At 45.6% G+C, this 16,828-nt stretch overlaps 9 protein-coding genes across 9 annotated transcripts; 6 read left to right on the top strand and 3 right to left on the bottom strand.

The window, feature by feature from the left end:
- Window positions 1–80: 80 nt before the first annotated feature.
- Window positions 81–1,565, top strand: SERLADRAFT_435366 (uncharacterized protein; the record flags this gene model as incomplete). The annotated part of the gene is made up of 3 exons (XM_007315621.1): window positions 81–93; window positions 158–1,152; window positions 1,206–1,565. The coding sequence occupies 3 exons, from the start codon at window positions 81–83 to the stop codon at window positions 1,563–1,565; spliced, it is 1,368 nt and encodes a 455-aa protein (XP_007315683.1).
- A 433-nt stretch (window positions 1,566–1,998) lies between these two features.
- On the top strand, window positions 1,999–4,160 carry SERLADRAFT_360268 (uncharacterized protein; the record flags this gene model as incomplete). The annotated part of the gene is made up of 8 exons (XM_007315620.1): window positions 1,999–2,465; window positions 2,540–2,663; window positions 2,711–2,921; window positions 2,972–3,162; window positions 3,214–3,356; window positions 3,417–3,788; window positions 3,848–3,936; window positions 3,991–4,160. 8 exons carry the CDS (start codon window positions 2,123–2,125, stop codon window positions 4,078–4,080), a joined length of 1,563 nt encoding a protein of 520 aa, XP_007315682.1.
- Window positions 4,161–4,899: 739 nt separating this feature from the next.
- On the top strand, window positions 4,900–6,065 carry SERLADRAFT_367152 (uncharacterized protein; the record flags this gene model as incomplete). The annotated part of the gene is made up of 3 exons (XM_007315619.1): window positions 4,900–5,037; window positions 5,097–5,841; window positions 5,893–6,065. The coding sequence occupies 3 exons, from the start codon at window positions 4,900–4,902 to the stop codon at window positions 6,063–6,065; spliced, it is 1,056 nt and encodes a 351-aa protein (XP_007315681.1).
- Window positions 6,066–6,668: 603 nt separating this feature from the next.
- SERLADRAFT_461315 (uncharacterized protein) lies at window positions 6,669–8,078 on the bottom strand (the record flags this gene model as incomplete). Its single annotated transcript, XM_007315618.1, has 9 exons — window positions 6,669–6,992; window positions 7,051–7,097; window positions 7,153–7,272; window positions 7,331–7,464; window positions 7,518–7,543; window positions 7,596–7,663; window positions 7,719–7,791; window positions 7,849–7,936; window positions 7,993–8,078. The coding sequence occupies 9 exons, from the start codon at window positions 8,010–8,012 to the stop codon at window positions 6,912–6,914; spliced, it is 657 nt and encodes a 218-aa protein (XP_007315680.1).
- Window positions 8,079–8,372: 294 nt separating this feature from the next.
- SERLADRAFT_367149 (uncharacterized protein) lies at window positions 8,373–9,376 on the top strand (the record flags this gene model as incomplete). The annotated part of the gene is made up of 7 exons (XM_007315617.1): window positions 8,373–8,435; window positions 8,495–8,608; window positions 8,667–8,843; window positions 8,898–8,944; window positions 8,999–9,101; window positions 9,156–9,230; window positions 9,281–9,376. The coding sequence occupies 7 exons, from the start codon at window positions 8,373–8,375 to the stop codon at window positions 9,374–9,376; spliced, it is 675 nt and encodes a 224-aa protein (XP_007315679.1).
- On the bottom strand, window positions 9,369–10,700 carry SERLADRAFT_461313 (uncharacterized protein; the record flags this gene model as incomplete). The annotated part of the gene is made up of 4 exons (XM_007315616.1): window positions 9,369–9,802; window positions 9,863–9,962; window positions 10,014–10,275; window positions 10,331–10,700. 4 exons carry the CDS (start codon window positions 10,577–10,579, stop codon window positions 9,625–9,627), a joined length of 789 nt encoding a protein of 262 aa, XP_007315678.1.
- Window positions 10,701–10,787: 87 nt separating this feature from the next.
- Window positions 10,788–12,543, top strand: SERLADRAFT_461309 (uncharacterized protein; the record flags this gene model as incomplete). Its single annotated transcript, XM_007315615.1, has 5 exons — window positions 10,788–11,473; window positions 11,533–11,823; window positions 11,882–12,109; window positions 12,174–12,268; window positions 12,325–12,543. The coding sequence occupies 5 exons, from the start codon at window positions 11,027–11,029 to the stop codon at window positions 12,359–12,361; spliced, it is 1,098 nt and encodes a 365-aa protein (XP_007315677.1).
- Window positions 12,544–12,634: 91 nt separating this feature from the next.
- Window positions 12,635–14,266, top strand: SERLADRAFT_382747 (uncharacterized protein; the record flags this gene model as incomplete). The annotated part of the gene is made up of 5 exons (XM_007315614.1): window positions 12,635–12,917; window positions 13,098–13,275; window positions 13,383–13,494; window positions 13,570–13,684; window positions 13,756–14,266. The coding sequence occupies 5 exons, from the start codon at window positions 12,737–12,739 to the stop codon at window positions 13,827–13,829; spliced, it is 660 nt and encodes a 219-aa protein (XP_007315676.1).
- Window positions 14,267–15,886: 1,620 nt separating this feature from the next.
- On the bottom strand, window positions 15,887–16,413 carry SERLADRAFT_382746 (uncharacterized protein; the record flags this gene model as incomplete). Its single annotated transcript, XM_007315613.1, has 1 exon — window positions 15,887–16,413. One exon carries the CDS (start codon window positions 16,376–16,378, stop codon window positions 16,208–16,210), a length of 171 nt encoding a protein of 56 aa, XP_007315675.1.
- Window positions 16,414–16,828: the final 415 nt, after the last annotated feature.

Genomic DNA, 16,828 nt, shown 5'->3' with positions numbered 1-16,828 from the left:
GGTCAGCACTTACCAGCTACCTCATCATCTTATATCCTTCTTCTTTGACCTTTGACATATAACTTTAACGAGCTGCAAAAATGTACTATGACGGTAAGTCATTTGGATATGCTAGTCACTCTTTCACTCGACTGATAAAGTGTCATTGTCTCACTAGCATCGGACGTACAAAAGCTAGAGTCGGAGAAAGTTGATAGTAGCTTGTGCTTTGCATCCTCTGCTTTAGGCTGGCTGTTAGGGCCTGCTTCGTGCGAAGTGATGCCTTCTCCGAACTACAATCATTTTCGCCCATCCTCAGCCCCTGCCGGCTCATTTTATGACCAGCGGCAAGGGTATTTTGATATCTTCGCCACGTCAGGTACCCAGGAACTCTCTTCCGAGTCTCAATCAGTCTCGCTGCCACACCTACCATTGTCTCTTTTACCTCCACCTCATCTTTCTCCCGCTTCAGGGGTTATCTCTCCCTCTCACGAATCTACTCATCACGATCATATTCCCCGACCGCCTAACGCCTTCATGCTATACCGTTCAGATTTTCTTAAGAAAGGTGTCATACCTTCCCATGTCGAGCGACGTCAGCAAAATCTCAGTCGCATTGCTGGCGAATGCTGGAATATGTTATCCGACGAAGACAAGTCATATTGGCACGCCAAAGCAGCGAAAATTCACGCCGCTCATTACGCGCAATATCCTAATTACAAGTTCAGGCCCAGTCCTCGTGGGATCAACAAAAGGAACCAGAGGGCGAAAGACAAGATGAGGCGGTCGACAACTGAGGACACGGGAAGCGATAGGATACGCTCTTTGAGAGAGAAGTACACCCAGTTGAATGGACCCGCTGTTGCTCCTGCGCGGCGGAGACGTCGGGTGCCTCGTAGCCAGAAACTACTATACGGCGAAGACCTTTTTGCGGCAGTTAACACCCCACTCCCACCTTCCATTCCCGCCACTCCTGCAGCGTCACCCTCGCCAATACAATCTTCCCTTCCGTACAGCACTGCAAAGATGTCGCAAGACGACATCCCCAGTTCCCCTAATATGATATGGGACCAGGAGCCCCAGGGCCAAACTCTATCTTTGGATTTATCTAGGCCGTCGTCTGCAGCTGGTTCTGAGACAGGTTTATCCGAGTTGATGCAAGATCTTGATATTGTGAGTCGTTTGTGTTTTCGCCATTATTCTTAAATCTCACTTGTCTTGCGTAGACTCCGACAGCGGCGACTTTTCAGCAACGGAGCCCGATGGCCATTGATTCAGATAACGCTACTTGGCCATCTTTGGCATACACTGAGGATATGTCTCTAAATTACGGTGATATGCTTGGTCTTCACCAGCTACAGCTACCGTTCTACAACATCAATTATGCTGAACTCCCGGGCCCATCACCTAACCTTGGTTATCCATGTGGGAAAGCCGGCGATCACCTCCACAGCTTCTATTCTGACCTCCCAGGACCTGCCGCTTGCGATCCATTCTGCTACGGACAATCCACTCCCGAATCTGTATCTGTGGATTTCATGGCTAATGGAGAATGGACCATGCAAGAAGCTTTGTCACAGAAGTAGAGGCAATGAGTGTGGAGACATCATGCATCGTAAACGCAACGACCTTTAAACGACATCACAATAGTATATCTTCAACCCTTTATTTCACTCTTATGTAGTATCCACTCAGCATGCGCTGTATCATTAGTAGGCAGATAGCTAGTGTATTTTTACCGTGATTGTATCAATATACCCTTATCCAGATTTTGCTGCGCTATGGCGTGCAAATCCTTCATCAAAATTTCCGCGAATATTTGTTATTGGCGTTGTGCGAGGTTTGGGAAGTGTTTCCTAGTCTCCCCAGTCAGACCAAATTACATTCGATATCAGTAAATAAGTGTCCCCTCAAAATTTGAACAAACCTGGGTTGTGTGGAGCTTGCCGACTCAGAACGCGTCTCATCACGTGCACTTACTTTGCCCGGAATTTACTGAAAAAACAATCACTGCAACTGATGCTTCAGTGGTAAATGTGATTGTGCAACGAACCTAATAAGGTTGCAATTCTACAGAGTATCGTCACAGGACAGTCGTTCAAATTCCATTCCATCCGCATAGTCTACGCGAAGCTATCAAAAGATGGCAGAAGAAAAGCACGAAACCTTCACCACGGACGACTTGATGCACCTCCAGGAGGGCCGTCAGCACAAGCGGACCAAACGATTGAGAGAAGAGGATTCAGAAGACGACATGCCAAATCATGATCCGCCGAGCGATCTTCAAGTTCAGGAGCGTTTTAGTTTTTCCCGGGCCACAGCAGGTAGCAGAGCACCAAATACCAAGCCCAATACGCCAACGTTGCATCAGTCTTTTTCTTTTGATGACCTGAACATTTCCTCTCCTCTTCTGGCGGCACTTTCTCGCATGTCGATACGCACACCCACTGAGATCCAGGTTGCTTGTATACCTCCGCTTCTTTCTGGTGAGATCTTTCGCACTTCATCTTGAAAACTTGATTGGTGTTTCTTTGAGAGATGGCACTGACTGGGCATAAAGGCAGGGATTGCATAGGTAATGCTAAAACTGGGTCCGGCAAGACTATCGCCTTTGCCCTACCGATTCTACAAAAGCTTTCAGAAGATCCCTATGGCATCTTCGCCCTCGTGCTCACCCCCACTAGGTAAGTTTTCAGCGTGTATTCCAGTTCTTCAATCAATCTCCCAATAGGGAACTGGCTTTCCAGATATCAGATCAATTCGCAGTTCTAGGTGCTGGACTGAGTATACGAACTGCTGTCATTGTAGGTGGAATGGACATGATGACCCAAGCGCTGGAACTCGACAATCGACCCCACGTCGTAGTTGCAACCCCTGGACGCATTGTTGATCATCTACGGAGTAGCAGCGGTGAATGGAGTCTTTCTCGAATAAAATTTTTAGTACGGTGATTCTGTTCTGTTATGTGGTTATTATTGATCACCGTCAGTAGGTTCTAGATGAAGCGGATCGACTTCTGACCCCTACATTTTCTCCAGAACTTTCCTACCTATTTGACGTTTTACCAAAAGAACGACAGACATGCCTCTTCACTGCTACTCTCACGCCATCTATTGACAAATTAGCTGAAGTACCACCTAGACCGGGAAAACAGAAGCCGTTTATCCACAGGATGAATGCAAAGTAAACCAGATATTATTCACTTCAACTCAATGGCTGACACGGCCATCATAGTATCGAAACCGTTGTTACGTTAAATCAAAATTTCGTTTTGGTTCCATCGCACGTACGCGAAACGTATCTGTATCATCTTCTTTGCAATCCTCCGGAGCTTGCCGCTTCTCTGAGACGTATACCTCCTGATACTGAGAAACGGGGTAAAAACAAAAATCATAAACATCCTGCAAAGAAAAGAAGCACAACTGACGAAGACGAAGAGCTCGTGCAACCCCCTCCGACCATTATATTTTGCACTAAACCCCGTACCGCGGCCTATCTCACAAGTTTACTGAAGACACTGTCCATTCGCAGTACAGCTCTCCACTCACGACTCACTCAGCGAGAAAGGTTGACTTCATTATCGCTTTTCCGGTCTTCCGTTATACCGGTTTTGGTGTCTACAGATGTTGGCGCTCGTGGATTAGATATAGAGGACGTGGCCATGGTTATTAACTGGGATCTACCCAACGAACCAGAAGAGTATACCCATCGGGTAGGTAGGACAGCTCGCGCTGGTAAAGCTGGTATTGCAATCAGTTTCGTGACCGAGAAAGATGAGGAACGGGTACTAAAAATAGAAAGTCGCATCGGTAAGTTCATATGACGGCAGATCCGATATCTTCAAGTTGAATGACGAACGCTCCTACAGGCACCAAGCTGGCTGAGATGATATTACCGGAAGGAAAAGTACTAGAAAAACTGACTTCAGTGTCTACGGCCAAACGGTTGGCTAATATGGTGAGTGTGCTGTCGGTCCTAGTTGCGTCCACCTACTTCATGAGATCGTTCCAGGAGCTTCATGACTCGGACTTTGGGAAACGTGAGGAAATTCATAATATCAAGAAGCAAAAAAGACGGGCCGATATGGACGTTATTTTGTGATGTATAATGTCATTAGCCATCCTCCTTCCTGTTGTAAGCTCGACTTGGAAATGATTAAAGCATCAATCAAAGTTCGCTCTTACTGCAGTCTGGATCTAGTCAATCAATTGCAAATACAAAAACTGAAGATGAGCAAGACCCTGCAAGAACCTGGAACGCCGATAGACGTCGTCGCCGGTGATTGGGTGGTGGGTGCTAATATCTTTTTAAGTGATATAGCAATGATAGCCTGTTTTTACATACAAGGATTATTCTAATGGGGTCGTTCCGTTACAAAAGATGTGGTTGCGCTGGCGGAGCGGAAGCATGCTGTCCAATTCTAGACCGATCGAGGCTGTTTATGTGGAACCGTGTAACCACGCCATATACCCGGGAACTCTCGACGTCACTGCACTGATGGTAATTGGTACACCTAGGTAATCCGGTAAACCTACACCAGATAACCGAGGCATGAAGCGACATATACGCATATGTTCTCACCAAACTGAGCCTGGAAGAGCCACAGCTCCCTGCGGCGATGGAGCAACGATTAGTGATCGGTTTGTGCTATTCCGGTGGGCACTAGGCGTGGGAATCTGGCATTGAGGAAGGATTTCCCGTGTTACGTAAGCCAAACTTGTTCAGATTCGTAGCGAACCTTATCTCTATTCCTATTCGTTCCTGCGCCAGTTCACCGTCTCCTGTGTCTCGCCTTCTCCTGCTTCATGACCAACGCCTTCCTTTATAAACTGCACGACATACACTACATCTTTGCCTTATCCCCTTTACTCATTCCCACTCCATTCTTCCCCAAGTCCATTTCCTTCCCCTCTCCATTCCATGAATATCGAACACACGGACTGGGATTCGGTCCTTCAGTTTGTTTCAGAACCCCTTGAACTGGACTTTATGACCATGCCAGAAAAGCCTGTATCTGAGCAGGCGTCGTTGATCATTAACCAAGTCCCCACCCCACCGGTAGTCCCATTTCTCCCTATTTCTGAATCGCGTTGTCTGACTTGCTTTCTTGCTTCAAGGAATCTTTTGCTGGCTCACCTGTCGATCAATCCCCCGAAGAAAACACTCTTGTATCCGTGTCCACAACATTTTTTCCAGGAGCTCAGAATAATTCTTTACCGTCTGACCTGGTCATCCTGTCCTCCGACTCCGTATTTTTCTATGTGCATATGCACGTCTTGCTGGGGGCATCCGACAATGGCTACAATTCTCTATTACCGCCTTCCCCTAAATGCAAGAATGCTCACATAGGCCCTGTTATCACCGTCCCAGAATCGTCCATCGTTCTCAACGTACTCTTACACACCATTTACGATATGTCGTGCTCACACTATTCGCCCTCGTTCGAAGCTCTGATATCAGCAGTCACAGCTTTAAAAACTTACGGTATCTCCCTTCAAAGTCGTATCGCACCCTCTACACCCCTTTACGTGCTCCTCTTATCGCACGCTCCGCTGTGTCCTTTGGAGCTATATGCGCTTGCTGCGACCAATGACCTATATGATCTTGCTGTGGCAACATCTTCACATTTACTGTCATTTTCGCTTGCATCTCTCACGGACGATATGGCTGAGAACATCGGCCCGAAATACCTGAAACGCCTCTTCTTCCTTCATTTTGGTCGCGCTGACGCTCTCAAGCGCCTTCTTCTGCCACCCCCTCATCCTCACGCTCCAACGCCAATATGTGATTTCAATGATCAGAAAAAGTTAACAAGAGCCTGGGCCTTGGCGTCGGCCTATCTCGCCTGGGATGCACGACCAGGTATGTCCTCGGTTATAAATTTTAGAACAGTCCACGACTCACTATTACCAGATCTATCTACAAGCACGATGGAGTCTGCTCTGAGTCCGCTAGGGGAGCATCTAACGTGTGACCTTTGTCGAAACGCATTGCAAGAGAGAGTTAAGAATCTTGTAATCCAATGGTCCGTAGTCAAGGTACGACAAAATTTTGTTCACCAATTCATTTGGCTTACTTTATTTTAGCGAACGATTTGAACACTCAGCATGCTTATTCGAACCCTACCTTATTCTTGCAAACCGGCACCAAACAAAAAGTAACAAATTCAAACATATTGGCTCGCGTCCCTCCAAAAATATTGGACGTCATTCATATCAACCTTCTTATTGCATGTCAACCGTCGTTGTAACGGTGTCACAGTAACTGCACTTTTCATTTTCGAATCAGGGGACCCCAGTGTGTACGAATATCTGCATTTCTTCTTTACCCTTTCATCAAATTCCTTGTTGTACCACTAGCATTTCAGAGTCTCTTACACGATACGCTCTTATTTTCCTTTTTATTGTAGCTTTTTGACCTCGTTGTGGCATGTAGTCTTAGTATACACGGCATCAGAGACTTGAACATAGCATTCAAACACCCATGTAACGCTTAGTGGCGTTCTCGTGAAGTTCCGTACGTTTCGTCCCATCCTTTGCGGATGTATTTGACAGTCCCAAGCTCCAGCAGTATTAATAGCTGATGCTACGCCCATGACAATAAGGGAGTGCACCTTGCACTCCACAGAGTTATAAGACTATCGGATCAAGGGATCAAGAAAAAGCCTCACGCAAGGGATCCACAGATATCGTAACATGATGCAATGTGGGGAGGAGAAAGCGAGTAGTAGTAGTGAGTTTTATAGATGCGATCTCAGACAACGTAGAAATGCAGAATTATTGACAGCGGGCCCGCGGCAGTGGGGTCTGGAGCTGTGCCTTTTAACGGAACTAGAACTTCTGCGATATCATCAGAAGTCTGATGACTGGAATAAAGTACAAGGTTACGGCCAAGTTGGAGCCCACGGCTACAAGCGAAAGTGCAAGAAAAAACTATCTGGTCTTATCTTCTGCGAGGATGGCATCATTCAGTTCATCTAATGGAGCTAACTCCTTCTTGTCCACAAGATCAAACTAATAATATGGGTCGAGGATCAGATCGAGTACTGCGGGAAGATCCTCTGGGACGAACCTCGTTTATAAAGAGGAAGAAGTGACGATAGCTGGTATTGAGGTGTGCTGAGGAGGACATCTATCTTGAAAGGGGCATTTGATGATAATGCCCATCACGCACCTTCGATGCCAAGAGCACAGATATGGTCAAAGTGATTGCTGTATATGTGCGCATACACTCGAAAGAGTCGGCGGACGATGGTACGTACGGTATCGCGAAAGTTTTTCGGAAATGGAACACCTTCGCGCAGAAGAAGTCTTACTCGAACCGAATGAAGAAAAATAGGAGATAGGCACACCGATTTTGTTGGGGAACACCGCGTCGTCGTCGAGAATATTCTGTGCCCAATTCATTAGCGCGTCGACATAGTCCGGAGCAGGAAGTTTAGTTGGTTTCTTGAATTTGATCCCATCCTCCCACAGATACTCGTAACTGTGGTCACGTTTTACGACGCTGGAAAAAAAGGTACATCGAGGCAAACGTACCGCGGTCCAGCTGACATGATGGGGCACTGTTTCAGGTGTTGGAAAGAGACATCACGGGACATCTAAGTTGAGACGTACCTCCTGCGGTGTGCAGAACTCCGTTACGGTACCATACAACATATTGAGATGGTTAAAGAAATCGACAGCTGTACGCTGATATCAACAACAGTAATCAAGCGTCAAATGTTGAACTATATGCACCGTGTACTGCCAGCCATTCATTAGTATCTTCGCCCTCTGGCAGCTGGACAGCTAGCCTGAGATTTCCCGACCCCTAGAAGATTCAATGAGGTCTATCATACGCTTTAGGTATAAATGATAAATGTCGTACCAGAGTTGCTTCTGCATACTTTCGTAGCTGATACTGCTTCGTACCCTCTGGAACATCTTTGCGAGGCTTGAATGTCCGGGTTTTCCCTCTGAAACGTATGCTGTAAGCACTATAGATCTCTTTGGAAAGGCATTTGAAACGAACAGCCCAAAGAATGAGGACATAAATTGAACAAAGGTGGGGTCAGTTCCAAAAGCTACTTCCACTAGAGGTGTTCAACCTGCTAGTACAGATAACTCGGAGATAGCCGTGAGGCGCGATAATCCTGCAATAGACGCCCTGCTTTGGCGCTAAAGTTATAATTATTCCTCTTAAATCATGTTTGTCACCAAAGTCCCAATCAAACAGAATGCAAAGAAAATCCGGTCCTATTTTCAGAACTGTTGAAAGGTTTTCCACCGATTCTTGGGCAAGCGCCATGATTGGAGAGCGGTGACGAAATTTCTGGAGGGTATTATGTTACCCGGCCTTATCCTTCAAGGTTTCAAGTTACCACAGTATCGATCTTGGAATACACCATCACAATGGCACCTAATATCTTGTTTGTATTTACCTCTACCGATAGGACTCTTACCGGTGCTCCCACAGTAAGGCAGTCGTCTCGGTCCTCCAGATCCTTCGGACTGATCAGTGTTTGTATGAATAGGGGTGGTATCTTCCAGAGGCCGCTCACCCTTACTATGTCCTTTCCCCTCATTTCAACATTGAATTCGCAGCTCCTGCTGGCCCTAACCCGCCTGTGGACCCAGCCAGTGTACAGGTGAGTAATTAACTACAACTTGAACATCGCAAGACAAGTGGTTGATGCCCTCTTGAAGATGTTCCAAGATGACGTCAAGTTCTTGGAGGATGCCAATGTGCAGTCGCTGCTCGCCAAAGCAAAGAAGCTTACCGACGTTAAAGTAGATGACTACGAGGCCATCTTCTATATTGGAGGACATGGTCCAGTCATTGATCTTGCTGTTGACCCCGCCAATATCAAGCTCGCATCCGAGGTATGCTCCGCTGTTCAAAAATATGCCTCTTTAATTGACTAAAATCCTCTAAAGTTTTATCGTGCAGGGAAACTGACGACTGCAGTCTGCCATGGTCCAGCGTTAGTGATATAATTTCATTCAGCCCCTTTCACTACTTAGCATAATTTCTCCAGAGCACTAGTCGGAGCTACCGATGCATCCGGGAAATCTATCTTCGCAGGGAAGGCCTTTACAGGTTTCTCCAACGTTGAGGAAGAACAAGTCGGCAAAGTCAAGGTTTGTAAATGTCGATACTGACATCGGTGCTCAAAGTTAATAAATTTTGTTTAGGATATCCCTTTCCTTCTCGAGGATAAAATAACTTCTCTCGGAGGAAAGTACGAGAAAGCAACAGCGCCATGGGGGGTTAGTACTTGACAGCTAAGGCTATGTTTAATACTTACAATGATTTACAGGCCAAGGTAGTTGTTTCTGGGCATCTCATCACCGGTCAGAATCCCGCATCCGCTCAACCTATTGGAGAGGCTATCCTGAAAGCACTAAAATCCTAAGTGTTTGAAGAGGGGATCATAGTCGAGTTATTCAATCAAGCATATCGCTCTTGTACTTATAGGACAATGATCGCAGTTTGTCCAATTATTTTCACATCTAGAATGTTACACACATCCGCTCTGCTCTTTTCAACAATCATGCAAGCCATCGGATAGATTGTCTTCCTGATCATCAATCATTAGACTGAGAACATTTGAGCGCAAAGAAGACATCGCAAGTCAAGAATAATTAGAAATTTTGAGGAGCATCATATGTATGCGACAGTCATCTTCCATCCTTTTTTCAGTGCGAACCCATCCAGTGCTTCTTTGGCGGTGGTTGCGAGTTCAGGTGATTCAAATAGCACTTGAGCCATTTTAACTTTCATTCCAGCTGCATTCGACGTTGGTGACGGTGAAACATGCGTTGACTGGAAGCCTTGGTACCTGGTTGTGAGAGAAAACAATGATGCATTTGTAGACGCATATCAAAGTAAAAGGACATACTGCTGGAATAAAACGGATAGTACATCATCTGTTACTTCTTGAGGAAGATTTGTACACAACAGGTGAGCAGACGGTTGCTCAGTTATCTGAGGCATAGTGGCTTCAAAGGGACATGAGAAATGCACATGCATGGTCACACGAAACACCATACCTGGGACGCGATTTTGTTGTTCCTCATCTTCGTCGATCTCCATCTCCTCATCATCTTCAGACTCTTCTTCAGATCGCTCTCTCTTGGACTTACGTTCGCCATCGACATCTTCCTCGTCTCTTTGCCGCTTATCCGCGGATGAGATGGTTGATTTTCCGATTTGTAACAGATTCGATCTTGCATGTACGCTGGTGGGGGGGACGAAATTAGGGTCCTCTCTGCGTGAAGTAGCGTATGATTTTGACTTTGCGTAGGTGATACGCTATATCACTTGTGGATTACTACACTCCATGCCTGACCACGAGAGAAAAGCTCACTAGTGGTTTGTCGTAGAATATCATGCCCTCACATGCTCTCATCGCCGTGGTTGCTCCTGCTAGGTCGGTAAAGACAAGAAACGCCTGTCCTCTCATTTTTGGTCCCTTGGAAGCGACGACGTCGATTACTCTGCCGTGGGTGGTGAAGAGGGCGAATAGCTGGGACCGCATCTCCTCTTTGTTAATCTTGTCATTGAGATTGTTGATGTAGAGTGTCGTGTTGGGCTGGCTTGACGATGCTGAAGCCATGGCGTATACTCTGTGTTAGATTTCTAGTGATTAACTGTGCCCGCTTGCGGTATGAGACCTTGCCAATGTAGTACTTCGCTTGGTGGTCTTCAAGTTGTTATACTGGATGCTGGTCAACCCTGGCGGTTCAGCCAGGGACATCCTCATCCGGTATGAGCTTCGCACGGTACATATTCTTCTTATGCTTAGCGTGAATTTGAACACGGTCGCGTATATAGGCACTATAAACTGACCTCTTCCACGGCACTAGCTTTTTTTTTCTGTGGAACGCCAGCTAGCAGATATTCCAGCTTAGCTTCATATCTTTGCTAAAAGGACCTCTGTGCACTCAACGTCTGTGTATTCAGTGAAGAGCGAAACAAACGTCCGAAAAAGGTTCATACCCCCCAATTATCGAACGTTCATCGTTTTCATGAAAATTTTGACGACCTTCAGCAACGTATACCAATGAACACCCTGCAAACCTCAGAGTGGTTTCCGTCGTTTCTCGTTCCCTTTGTTACCCTCTCCTACCCAATCGCCACCCCGACACACACAGACTCATTCCATACTTCCTCTTACTACACTACAGGCCTTCTAGATGGCTGTATCATAATTACTTGCATCGCGGTGATGGCGATCCTGCGCGACGTCACGAGAATATACCTAATGGAGCCCTTTGCCAAGTGGAAGCTCGAGCGCGACTGGACGCGGACACGGGCGAAATTCTCCAAAGCGAATGGTAGTAGCAATGGGAGGACCAATGGCAACGGTCATGCTGCGCATGCCAACGGGGAGTACCTACAGCCCAGCGACTTCCCAAAAATGGAGCGAAAAATACACAGGAGCGTATTGAGGTTTGCTGAGCAAAGTTGGTCCATGATATACTACACGCTTCAGTGGTCCTATGGTCTAGTGAGTGCCTTTATTCGGCATACGCGTCGTGGTCGTGCTGATCCCAACCGAAATAACAGTACATTCATCTCAGTCTTCCGACTTCATTGTTGAGCCCGACAGAGCTCTGGGCCAATTACCCTCATATACCAATCGCTGGACCCGTCAAGTTCTACTATCTTACTCAAACTGCTTTCTATCTTCATCAAATACTCATTCTCAATGCTGAGGCTCGCAGGAAGGACCACTATCAAATGATGACGCATCATGTAATCACCATCTTCCTTATGGTGACCAGTTACTTTTATAACTTTACTCGTGTCGGATGTCTAATCATGGTTCTAATGGACTGCTGTGATATATTCTTACCTGTAGTTATATTCTTTCTCTCATACATGCCTCTTTCTGATTATATTATATCCCTGCCAGCTCGCGAAAATGTTGCGCTACATCGGCCTTTATACCCTGTGCGACTTCACGTTTACGTTGTTCCTTGTATCGTGGCTCGTCACCCGTCACGTATTCTTCATCATCGTCATAAAATCGGCGTACTCTGATGCGCACCTTCTAATCCACTCTGGTTGGAACCCCGAGCAAGGGAGCTACCACTCCCCATTGGCCATGGGCATTTTCATCACTATGCTAATCGTGCTACAGGTGAGGTTTTCACGCTGTTAATACTCTTTCAAATTAATTCTAATTGGCCATGGTTCTGTTGAAGATATTACAAGTTATTTGGTTCGCTATGATCTGTCGTGTAGCTTGGCGCGTCGTATCTGGACAAGGGGCATCTGACGACCGCAGTGACGACGAGGGGTAGGTGGTTGCATAATTCACACGAGGCTTATGTTCCCAAACCCTGTTTATTACAGTGACCTGGTATCGCAGGAAAGCAAAAAAGAGCGTTGAGTGGACGAAAGTGAGAGAATGTATTTTCGTCCCACTAGAGGCTGAGTGCTGGCCCGTGAGCACGGACTATATGCTTCAATTTCATACCGCATTATCATACAATCCTTTTATCACCGTCGTCTGCTGTAGGCAGGTACTCTAGTAGTACTGTTCCAGTATATATACAGTTACGTTCCCCCTACTATAACTGCTCAGAGCACATTAGCCTGAGGATTAGCTACGTGCGCCAGAGTGATTACCTTATCTGGATATCAGTGTGGTGGCTCTCCCTTTACCGCAGTGTCACAACAGTCACCTTGCTCAGACTTCAGCTGCCACTCTTTCTATATTCATTCTCAAGTCTATTCGATACAGCGTTCAGAGAGCTGCAAGATCATGATGGCGAGCTTCATGTCTTATTTTGGAGGCAAGCGCGACCCTAAGAAGACCGCGCGGGATGCGATTGTGGACCTGCGGCAGCAGCTGCAGATGATAGAGAAGAAGGAGGAGTATCTGCAGAAGAAGATAGACGAGGAGCTGAAGAAGGCAAGGGCCAATGCTGTATCGAATAAGGCAGGTATGTGTGTGTCTCCCTTTACTTCATTTTGTTGTTTGCTTGCTGCTTGCACTTTCTTTCACCCTTTGCGCTGTGCGATAAGTGGCAAATGAAACATTAATGAATTGGGGAGCTGACTGGAAAACTGTAATATTTTGTATGAACCATAACCATGATCATCTTGGTGTCATCGGTGATCAGCCGCTACTGCTGCACTGCGGAGGAAGAAGGCGAGCGAGACTGAGCTGGATAGGTTGGCGGGGACGCGACTGCAACTTGAGCTGCAAGTTAACTCGCTGGAGTCCGCCAACCTCAATGCAGAGACGATGGCGGCTATGAAGAGGGCGTCGGATGCGTTACAGACGATCCACGGGAATATGTGCGTAGCATGCTGCGCTCATCTCAGTCACCCAGTCACTCATTCACTCTATTACTCGTCTTGGTTGCTGGTGGTGATTGTCATGTATTTCTCTCTTTCCATTTCAGGACCATGGACAAGGTCGATGCTACGATGGCGCGGATCAACGAGCAAAGAGAGCTCGCCAACGAGATTGCAGAGGCGATTTCGAACCCTATGAGCAGCGGAGATGTCGACGAGGTAAAATATATTCTCCTTTTGCTATTTTAGCTAATATTTGGAGCTTTTACTGATGCTAATGTAAAATCTGTGTAGGAGGAGCTCAAGGATGAGCTGGCAGATTTGGAGCAGGACGAGCTGAACAAACGTTTGATGGGTGCGGAGCATGTACCACTGCATCAACCCGCTGGAGCGGTCGCGGTAGACGAACGTGAGTTCCCCCTTCCCTCTCCTGCCCTCTCCTGCCCTTTCGCTCTGAAAAACTAAACCCGCTTTTACCAGCCCGACGACAAGTAGCAGTAGAAGACGACGAGGAAGCCCAGCTGCGCGAACTACAAGCCGCCCTAACCATGTAGTCACTGTCCAGTTTACCACTCATTTCCTCTGAGGTCTGTAGAATTTATCAACGCTACCGCCTTTCCTACTTGTCTGGTTTCCTGGTTCATTCTGAATGAGTTGCTATTTGTGGTTGTTGGTTGTCGTCACTGGTTGTTCCAGAAACACCATCTCATATTTGTTGTTTTATATCTTAGTGCTACTTCCTCTGGTTTTTCATGATCACGGGGTTCCTCTTTTTTCGTTTCGAGTTCTGTTGTTTTAGTATCTGCCTACCTATATCCTCACCCCATCCCACTTTTCTGTGCTTAATCACTATTACAAACCAGTACTACACACCAAGACAAGGCCAATCCCATCATTGCATATGCACGCACACTATGGTTGTTAGATGCAGATGCTCGAATCTCCGAAATGTATGTATTAGGTAGATTGGCGAATCGGATGGCAAAAGGGGGTGGTGTAAGTGTAAAGTTGGGGAATGGCTCAATGATATCTTACTGATTCACTTGATTCACTGTGGTGATCATACACTTACTCAGTTCACACAGGACTGAATTTAACCTTGGTATATTCAATGGTATATAAAGAGTCTGTGATTGTCTTATCTAATCACAAACTACTTGGACTTACAGTATCTACTGGCAACTGTATACAGTATTCCACTGACACTTGTGCCACCACCAGCACTTGCGCCAACATATTGCAGTGCTCAAATTTCACACCACAAGACCTCCACAAGGTCTCAAACAAACAGATAAGAGGCCTTGTAGAAATTATTAATAAATCTAAGTGAAACTCAGCCGCTGCCTGAAAGGCTATATGTTACAATTGACGTACCAGTACCTACTTATGCTTCACTTTTTGCACTTTTACTTTTATTTTTCCAAGTCACATGACCAGTCATGTGACCATTTACTTTACTTTACATTTTCGACTTTTCATAGTCACATGACCACTGTCTAGACTCATCATGTGACCAGTCACATGCTAAACATCGGACTTTAAACTTTATTTACAACTGTACAGTACCTTATGTATTTTAGTATATATACGAGGGGTGATCCCTCCTTCTCTCTTCTCTTATGCTTGTCTGAGTTGTGCGCCAGAGTAAAAACTCTTGGTTGTTACACTATATAAATGACTGAGGTATTCCTATACTAAACCCCCTACTACTTATAGTCAGAGGTGCTACTTGCTAAAGTATAAAGACTCCCAGGATTACAATGGCCACTTTAGCAGAGACCAGGTTTATCTGGTTTTGTCAATTATATTACATAAGCAAACTTTGGAGCTTTGCCCAAAGATTTATTTTGTGATTATAACCTAGTCTGATCCAAAGTAAGGACCTTTGGCAGGAACCCCCTGTTACGCACGAAGTGCTTAACAAAGTCTAAGGGTTCGTCGAGGTTTGTAAAGAGACTTATCTGAAGACAAGTTCAAGAACGTAGTTCTAAGTGGAGGTCTTCCAACGGGAGTTGGTCTTCTTCTGAGTAGAAGTCTGATCTTAGGAGTCTAGCTTTGTAAGCATAAACTGCGTAGAATCGTATTAGAGAATACTACTGCTGTTACATGGTATTTATAATGGAAAGGAATTGGTGATAGGAGTTAGGTCCTATCTAGGGCAGGTCCGTCCGTTGAGGACTAAGTACTATAATAGGTACTGCAAATGCGAGAGGAACAGAAGTGTACGTGAAGGAAATAAGTCATCGGTCCGATGGTATGACCGATGAGTAAAAAGAAATGAGTAGTTCTTAAATGTTCAATAGAGACCGTAACACTGATCAGGAAAAAAGTGCACTAGGATACCAATAAACTCATAGCTACTGTAAAGAAACAATACTGGTTACATTACCCCTGCTACTTCATCACAACTAAGGCAGTTTTTATAGCACCTCAGAGCTGTATGTGAGGCAACGATAAACTATAACAAAAACTAAACCTATCTCCTTCTGCACTTGCAGGGAGTAAGGGTCCAATGAGCTTTTGAGGTCAACAGACGCTAGAAATATAGCGAGTAGAGGACTTTGAGAGGTAAGCTTCAAAGGTTCTTGTTGAGGAGTAAAGCGGGTAAATTCAGTAATAGAAAGCTAAGGAGCTATACATGAATAGGTACGGCTTTATATAGGGAACTGTCCGTGCCTCAGACCGAAAAGAGAATATACGAAAAGTGGTCTGAGGGATTAATCAACCAATAAGAAAAAGGGGAGGTAACTATCGTACGACTTCTGACTTGATTAATCAGCAGGTGAGAGACTTGTACTAATAATAGAAGATTGTCACGCGTGGTCAGGAACCGTATCCTCATAATGAGGTACGATTCTAGATAAGGCGTTATTAGTATTACCAGGCTTTACTGGGGCTTGGAGCTGGTTGGCGAGATGCCTACTACCAGTCCCTACCCAGTGTGCTGGCTAGCTGGAAGCGATGTCCAGTCTCTGATCTGTGATATAAAGTGGTAGCGATGGTTAAGAAAGCCTGTGAGGGCTATGAGAAGTAAGATGGCAAAGGATACCTCTAGCCCTAGAGCCAGAGGTGTAACGGGAAAAGCGTTTGAGAACCAAGACATAACGAAGATAGGAAAATAATAAAACGGTCCTTACACTGTACATGACTCTGAATATCCCATTTCTTTTTGCCACTGCATTTTGTTTAGTGTCTGTGATTTTTAGTAGCATTTCAATTAGTGGCTGATGCTTTTGCCCACTCAATGACCCACTCATTTGGATTGGGTACTTTGGGATTGAAGGAATGTGGAAGTTATCATTTTTCAGCATCTGAGGGCTTTACTATTGACTCTACTGCTACTGATTTATTGAGAAGCTAAGTAGTGAGACACGCTTGCTGAAGCAATAGATAATCTTGGCTGCACTACTTAGTTGTATTTGATTGGAGCTATTGAGTTTCAAGTTAAGGTGCAAGAGAGCCCAATATTTGTGTTATTGGCATTGAAAGGGGGGGGGGGGAGGTTCACGTCAAATAGTCTCACTTTGGTGCAGGCCTTATTTACAAGATATTC

Source organism: Serpula lacrymans, assembly GCF_000218685.1.
Source record: "Serpula lacrymans var. lacrymans S7.9 unplaced genomic scaffold SERLAscaffold_4, whole genome shotgun sequence".
Lineage (NCBI taxonomy): Eukaryota > Fungi > Basidiomycota > Agaricomycetes > Boletales > Serpulaceae > Serpula > Serpula lacrymans.
This window is presented reverse-complemented; position numbering and strand designations above follow the sequence as displayed.